This window comes from Carassius gibelio, chromosome B5 (assembly GCF_023724105.1).
Source record: "Carassius gibelio isolate Cgi1373 ecotype wild population from Czech Republic chromosome B5, carGib1.2-hapl.c, whole genome shotgun sequence".
Lineage (NCBI taxonomy): Eukaryota > Metazoa > Chordata > Actinopteri > Cypriniformes > Cyprinidae > Carassius > Carassius gibelio.
In genome coordinates, this window is record NC_068400.1 from 37502635 (window position 1) to 37510903 (window position 8269).

An 8269-nucleotide genomic window follows, 5' to 3' on the forward strand; every position below is an offset into this window, starting at 1 on the left:
ATAAAACATTGCACCGGCAATTTGCACTGCAAGAGTGTAATGTGAAACCTTACAAAGAGGTAGCTAAGGTAACTATTGTTTATTTGTGGTGCTGTCATGCACTCTTTCATATAGTCTCCACAAACATACAATACAGCAGGCCTTTTTACCTTCATTCTTATAAATTAGCACATCTAAATAAAATATTTTACAAATACTTTGTTCAATTTGTTTGTTATAAATGCAAATAGAAAATGAAACCTAAACTATAATTTAACCAGAACCTCATGAATTTTAGAATCTCAGCTTATACCAATTGTTATTAATTTTAGCCATCAATTATTAGGCTAATTCATCCCATTTACTTAGTTTCTTATGATTCTGACAAAAGACTCCCGTGTTGTACACCTGCTTCTGCTTATGCATCACCATAACCCCACGCCCCATGAGAATGTGTACTAAACTAATAATGCACACTAGAAAACGTTTTTTTTTTCTTATGTGCAATTATTATTAATAATATTATAATATTATTTGTAGTAGCGAGTAGTGGATACATCAAAATAAAGAAAACAGGTTGTGGTGTGCCATAATTAATTACAGAACGTCCCAATGTCTCATGAGAGTTTGATTGGGTGTACACGATGACGCGCTTAGAGCTGCTGTAATGATTACTGGTTTACAGTATCCACCTCCCATGAATTCCGCAGTGCCTCATGTCCTATATAAAACTTCAGATGATTCATTTGAAATGACATTCAAAAATCTGTGCCAATAATGAATCGGAACGACACAACCGCGCGCATTGCGCACGTCTTCAGTGGAACATTTATGCACTCCACACCACGATCTGCGGTGGAAATACTGCACAGCTGTGTCTTAGGAGTCGACGATAAGGGCAAGGTTTGTTTAATACTTAACTACAATTTGTGTCATCTCATTTTGATTTACTTTCGAAGATAAATGTCCTAACCGCATAATGTGTTATACTGGATATAATTAATGATATTGGGTATAATAATGTCATTTGCCGTTGCCATATTGCTATTTTCATAATGCTATTTCTCCTTTTGAGCAGATTGCATTTATTGAAAATCATCAAGATGTGGTCAGTCTTTCAGAAAAATGGGGCTTTGAAACTTCAGACATAAAACAACTTGGACAATAGTAAGTACATCAGTCTAAATGAATTGCATATATTCTATAGTCTAACATACGTAAGTCTTGCATACGTTGCTCATTAAGAACAACCACTCAGCAGGTAACAAAATAGAGCAAGAACCTTTGTGTAAACCAGCTTTGTGGTCAAATTGCATAATAATGAGCATGTTCAAACTTGAAATCATTTTGAAGTGCCACTGATTAATTTTACTTTGGCTCCACAGTGAGTTTCTTATGCCCGGAATGATTGATACACACATCCATGCATCTCAGTATAGCTATACTGGAACTGCATTAGACCTGCCTCTGCTGGAGTGGCTCAACACTTACACTTTCCCTGTTGAAGCCAAGTATAAAGACTTGGATTTTGCAAATAATGTCTACACTAAAGTTGTGGTAAGCTCACCGAAATGGATTAAATAGAAACTGTAATACATATAAAGAATAACTCTGAAGTAAGGTAAATAATTGATGGAATTGACATAGATGTAGAATGCTTGTTGCAAATTTCGTCTGAAATTTTATGTTGACTGTTTGGCATTGTAGAGAAGAACATTAAAGAACGGCACCACTACTGCTTGTTATTTTGCCACAATACACACTGAAGCCTCTCTTCTCCTTGGAGAGCTTGCAGGTAAAACACATGCAACCAAAGATACACACGTTGAATGAATGTCCCCTGTGACATTCTTTCACATCCTTTCTCTAACCTTTGGAGTTTGTCTTGCTTTGTCCTATCTTGTCGTAGTTCTTGTTCCTGACAGTCTGTTAAGTAACTGCTTTTATGCTTACTTTTTTCATATTATGTAAGAAGAGTTGCCCTGTGACCTGTCATACTGTGTCAGAGAATAACTCTGTCTAAACTTTAATATAACTTTAAAATCATGTGTCCACTATGTTGCTGTATCATTAACTCACAAGATAATAAATCAATCATTGATTTTAGATTTTGATATACAACATTTTGCCTCTTTCCCACTAGATAGGTTTGGACAAAGAGCTTTAGTGGGTAAAGTTTGCATGGACTGCAATTCTGCAGTTCCACATTACAAAGAGAATCCAAGTGAATGTAAAGAGGAGACAGATCGGTGAGTTTTAGTGGACTGTACTGACACAATAGTGTTAGTAACCTCATGTACAATGTACAAAATGACTTATACAATTAAAATTGCTTATAACCCTAATCTTAACCCCAGTCTGATCAATGAAATTGAACATATGATTCTGTTTTCTCTTGTTTATGGCAGTTTCATCAAAGAGCTTCTCAAAAAGGAGGTAAATAACAGGTTCAGTCTCATTCATTTAATTGAGCTATTATGTAACTCTAGTCAGAGTCGGTGTTATAGTAAGTAATTGTGCCTAAATGATTTCAGGCTCTGTAAATATGAAAATAAAAACATATTATCTGACTGTTTTAGTACCTGAATGTTAAGCCTGTGGTCACTCCTCGATTCGCTCCGTCCTGTTCCTCCTCACTGCTCAGTGAATTAGGTGAGATCGCCAAAAACAACAAGCTTCATGTTCAGGTTTGTCCTCATTTCACATATTAACATCTCCTTGATAAACAGTGATTTACAAAGGTTAAAGAACATAACATTAACACTGAAGTGCATTATTGCATTGTTTCAAATTGTAGAAGTTTGAAACATGGTTTGATGACTAAGATTCCTTGATTGACACATGGCCTTATGGTGTTATGTTCGTAATTCTTGTAAAAGATTCTTGTCAAATTCTTGTCATGCGGAGAATGATGGGTGTGGTTAGATTTATGTGCTCCATGCTCCATCAGCATTTATAATAGAGATCATGTGCAATATACAAACTATAACTGTAATATTAGAAATAAATGCTTAATATATTATAAACTGATATTCTAAACTAATAGCAGTTTAGCTGCTGTAAATCATAAAACATAAACACGAATAGATACTAAGTAAAATTATTAACACCTGTTTTTCTGCAATCATTAAACCTATAGAGTCACATCAGTGAGAACAAAGAGGAAGTGGAGCTTGTTAAGACATTGTTCCCAGGCTGCAAATCCTACACTGATGTTTACCTCAAGCACAACCTGCTTACAGATAGGGTGAGTGCTGTTCAGTGATTGTCATTATACTGTAGAGAACTGGTGAAATATATGTATATATATATATATATATATATATATATATATATATATATATATATATATATATATATATATATATATATATATATTGTTTATGTCATGCATTTTTCAATATATATATTACTTTATATAAATTGTTCTACATAGATACCTTTGTTACTGATTCATTGTATAATTTTGTTATTTTATTTTCTGAGTGGTGTTGCAACAGAGTCCAAGTGTGAAAGTCTGAAGTCCATGCATGACATAAACAAATGTCAGTCTTCTATTACAAATACAGTGGTTATTGAAAAACTGCTTTATCTTAAGGTTCTATGCATCTATAATGGAGTGTATGAAATTGTTACTTGCATTTTTTATTATGTTTATCTTTTTAAAAGGTGTTGTAATATTTTAAACCACCTTTGCCCTTCAAAATAAACAGGGAGGAACTCCTGGTGTAAAATGGGTCTATTGAGCCTTTAAAATATATGCAGCTGTTGGCCGATACACAGTTCTGCGAGTTCATTTAAAAAGATATACTAATAAACTCATAAAGCTGCACATTGGATGAACCAATATGTTTTTATTGAAGGCTTTTATTTTGGTTGGTTGTCATTAGCCCTGTGGATGTGAAGGGCTTGCATGAGAGGTTATGAATCATGTGCTTTGTAATATAAGTTTGTGATCAAGAGTCCAGTACACTGGAGTGCATTGTCATTTAAGTACACAAACTCCCTGCCCTGAAAAGATGACACTCCTCATCACTGATCTGGGACCAAGTGCACTTTCTGACTATCTCTGAATGAAAAGACCCATGATTTAAAAGAAAAATTCACCAAAAAAAACATAGAATATTTACTCATGCTAGGGTCGTTGCATACTTGTCAAAGCAAAATCTTTGATGATCTTAACCAAATCAGATTATTTCAGTTTTAGATTTTGGATAACTGAGTTTAATTTGCAATGAACTGGCGTCAATTCATTGCTATTCTGAAATGTATGGAAAAGTTATTTTGATTTTAAAGCACCCTTCCAGTTGTTCAATTAAACCTTTGCATAAAAGTTTAGGTTTCAGAATTGAAATTGGTTTGGAATTCAGTTATGCAAATGACTATTGCAGACCGTAATGGCCCATGGCTGTCACCTAACTGATGAAGAACTGAAGATCTTTCGTGAGACGGGATCTGCAATCTCTCACTGTCCTAACAGTAACATTTCGTAAGCACCTCAAGCCTTTTACTATTAATATTCATTTTCAGATCTCTTTAATATATTCTAATACATTGATTGTCTCTTTTACCATTCCAGGATTTGCAGTGGGATGCTAAATGTGCGCAATGTCTTGAACCATGAAGTGAAATTGGGTTTGGGGACAGGTAAGGTTTGTTTTTGTGCATTACAGTGGTTAAATTCTTTCTTAGCGAAAGCTTTAAAGATAGTAAGCTATACATGTCAGTTGCCGATTAATATCAGGTTCAGTTTTCTGCATTTTATGGTTTTGTCTGTGCCGTCTGTAGATGTAGCAGGAGGCTACTCCCCATCCATGCTAGATGCCATGAGAAGAACCCTGGACACATCGAAAGCCCTGACCATCCTGGACCCTCAGCATAAGACTCTGAGCTTTGAGGAGGTTTTCAGATTGGCTACACTTGGAGGCAGCGAAGGTAAGTTTCCAGCTCTCATTGACAAACAGGTTATTTAATACTAGCACAGCACATTATATAAACCTGGCTGGTTGTTCTCCTCACTCCCTACAGCCCTCTCATTGGATGATCAGACCGGAAACTTTGTGGTAGGCAAGGACTTTGATGCCCTGCGAGTGAATGTTTGTGTTCCTGACGGACCGATCGATTTGTTTCCTGGTGAAGCCCCCAAGGTTCAACAGATCTCCTACTGATCTTTTCTGCCCTCATACTGAGAAAACAACATCATTTGGTTAAAAGTTTTTTGTGTGTCTGGTCATATGCAAACACACTGGTCTTGTTGCAAAAACAATCAATATCAATGAATATCCTTTTTACATACATTTTAAATTCTTTAATGTGTACAAATGATAAAGAATGCCCCATTTAATGTGCTTTTTTTTCATACAGGTCATTTTGGAGAAGTTTTTAAACTTAGGTAAGTTGCTTTAAAAAATGTTGACATGCTTAAAATTCGCCTTTAATTCAGATATTCTTGTCTTATCTAAATCCATTTTTGTTCTGAAAAGGTGATGATCGAAACATTACTGAAGTCTACGTGGCTGGAAGACAAGTGGTTCCATTTCCAGATAAATAATTACTCTCTAGTTGTTTTTACCAGAAATATAATACATCTATTTAGGAGAAGTGTTTTTTTTTTTTTAAAGACCATAACATTTTTATTAATGTATATTGTTTAGTTAACATATTGTTTAATTTCTTTATCTAGGAAATATTGTTTTTGTTTTAAAGATTTGCGCAATAATCAAATAGATTTTCTTTCATTTTTATTAAATTGTTGTCTTCTATTTACTAGTCGTGTTCATAATGGAACAAATGTGACAGAATATATTTTATATTAATCAATGACAAATTGACAATAAAAATTATATATGTTATTGTCAACCTTTTTAAATGTATGTTAGGTATGTTTATTAATTAATTTTTGATTGCTTGTATAATCATTGATTAATGATAATACATGGCAAAACAAGTATTTGTGATACTCTCTAATGCAAACAGCCCTTAGCTGTCTGTCTCACCTGTCCTTTCACTGTTTATGACAGTTCTCAAGTAGAAACAGTGCTCTTGATTACATTTGCTTCATGCCCTACGTACAGTTGAGTGGTCATCATTCCAAGCTGTGACAGCACTGTCTTGCAGTATTACATGCTATACATCTAAATTGCATTTTTTTAATTATTCTGTCATTTTTAAAAATGGAGACTGTATAATTGTTATATTCAAAATTTGTGACTTTTCACACAACAGTACTAGTTAAATGAATTGCAGTAAAATTACATAAATAAATATGCACTTTGCATTATTCATATACATTGTAACAACATTTAGGAAAGTTTGTTTATCTTCCGATTAATTGGCAAAAATAATAGATAACCACATGGAGGCCCTAAGAGACAGTTTTACACTGCAGATCTAACCAGTTTACAGCGATTGATATTAGCAAAGAAAACAAATACTGTGTGCTTTAGTGGGTATGAGTCATATTTGACTAATTTTCTTTCACAGTATGTTCATATTTGAGTCACATTTTATATTCAAATATCAGTAAACATGATTTACATTTTACATAATTTTCTGTTAGTATATGCTGATTTTAAATGATCTGAAACATATATACATAATATTATTTTATGTCATGCAAGTTTGGGTCTTTTTCAGCTGAACTATGTTGCACCACAATGCCAACATTCCAGTTCTGAATTCTCGGTTTGTCAGGTCTGTCTTGTGTGTTTGGAAAAATAATAACACATTGCTCAGCAAGCGAATCTTGCTTTCATAATGACTACTTCATCATGATGAATCTTCAGTATATATTTAGATGTCATTTACAGGAATTTTTACAAACTTAACTGCTTTCACAGAAGAAAATGTAAGGGATATATGCGACTGTGGACCACAAAACCAGTCATAAGTGGCATGGGTACATTAGCAATAGCCAGCATACATTGTTATGCCAAAAATCATTAGGATATTAAATAAAGATCATGTTCCATTAAGTCATTTTGTAAATTTCATACTGTTAATATATCAAAACTAAATTTTGATTAGTATGCATTGCTAAGGACTACATTCAGACAACTTCAAAGGCGATTTTCTCAACATGCACCCTTAGAATCTAGATTTTCAAATAGGCTTGACCTGTGCATATTTCTATTCAGACAAGATGGCTTTTCACTTGTGAAAGCAATATTATGTATGCTATCTTGGAATGTTGTTTTAGCCGAAGCAATGGCCTGAAAGTAAAAACATCTTACTGATGGTATTGTTTCTTACAAACATGAAGCCTTTCACTTCACAAGATGTTAACTCATGGACTGGAGTCATGAAAATTGTTTGTGGATCATTGTGATGTTTTTATCAGCTGTTATTCTGACATCATCCATTAACTGCAGAGGATCCATCTGGGAGCAAGTGATTTAATGCTAAATGTAAACATTTATTCTAAAAAAAAAAAACTCTATAAAAATTTTTTTGGGGAGAAATATCCCTTTAAATATAAGATATTAGCAAATGAAATGGACCTCCTGTCTGCTTTGTCGTTCTAGCCCAAGGGCTTGAACCAACAGACATCTAGCAAATAGCATAAAGTAAGTGAGAGAGAGAAGCAGAAGTGAGGGAGAGTGTATAAACACTGGAGTGAAAGACAAAGAGGCACACAGATGGTAGAATGAGACGGAGGCATGAGTAAAGCACATGTGAGTGGGCGGGGCTTAGCACGCAGACGCGGTGCCAGGCGAGCCTGTATCATATGCAATGACGTCATAGTGCATATTTAAAGCCCCGCCCTCTTCCTGTCGCCTCTCTCTCTCTTAACAGAAATGCTGAATCAGTCAGAGCTTGATCTGTCTGGATGGGAATTTCCTGGCTAGACCACACAAGGTACATTAAATAGTTGTGACAGACAGGTATATATAAGCATTTTAATAACACAACTTTAATGAAATGTTTTGTTGTTGTTTTTGTTTAACAGACTTTTGGCAATAAAATATTTTACGTTGTGTATGAAGCTCATTGACTCAGTGAGTCAAAGAGGTTTCCATATCTGTCTGGCTGAATGAACTTCCTGTGTGATCTACCCTGAGCAACACAAGCAGCGTTGTGAGCCACACCCAGACTCATGAGTAAAAAGAGTTTCACTCTGTAACGTTACTGTCAACCGAGTACCATCTTCCTGACTACGCCTCAGAGACCAAAAGCTCGGTCGGTACACAACCAAACAGTACGGGAACGTTCTGGTAAAGTTCAGAAAAAACGAGCATGTGAATTTGGAGTTTCATGTGAAGTGAGAATTGTGTCGGATTAAGAGTGTTTA

The 8269-nt window shown here is 34.7% G+C and overlaps 1 protein-coding gene across 1 annotated transcript; it reads left to right on the plus strand.

Annotated features, from left to right (window-relative positions):
- Positions 1 to 705: 705 nt before the first annotated feature.
- On the plus strand, positions 706 to 6046 carry gda (guanine deaminase). Its single transcript, XM_052555753.1, has 14 exons — positions 706 to 882; positions 1058 to 1146; positions 1365 to 1536; positions 1687 to 1774; positions 2123 to 2228; positions 2388 to 2415; positions 2559 to 2666; positions 3119 to 3226; positions 4371 to 4468; positions 4559 to 4626; positions 4768 to 4914; positions 5008 to 5126; positions 5344 to 5371; positions 5463 to 6046. Exons 1-14 carry the CDS (start codon positions 757 to 759, stop codon positions 5528 to 5530), a joined length of 1353 nt encoding a protein of 450 aa, XP_052411713.1. The 5' UTR covers positions 706 to 756; the 3' UTR covers positions 5531 to 6046.
- The last annotated feature ends 2223 nt before the right edge of the window (positions 6047 to 8269 follow it).

Bases quoted from the DNA above. Each gene is read 5' to 3' on its own strand.
- gda (XM_052555753.1), top strand. From the start codon at position 757: ATGAATCGGAACGACACAACCGCGCGCATTGCGCACGTCTTCAGTGGA. The intron at 2,229-2,387 runs GTGAGTTTTAGT...TGTTTATGGCAG, and splicing joins TGTAAAGAGGAGACAGATCG to TTTCATCAAAGAGCTTCTCA. The intron at 5,127-5,343 runs GTTCAACAGATC...TTTTTCATACAG, and splicing joins TTCCTGGTGAAGCCCCCAAG to GTCATTTTGGAGAAGTTTTT.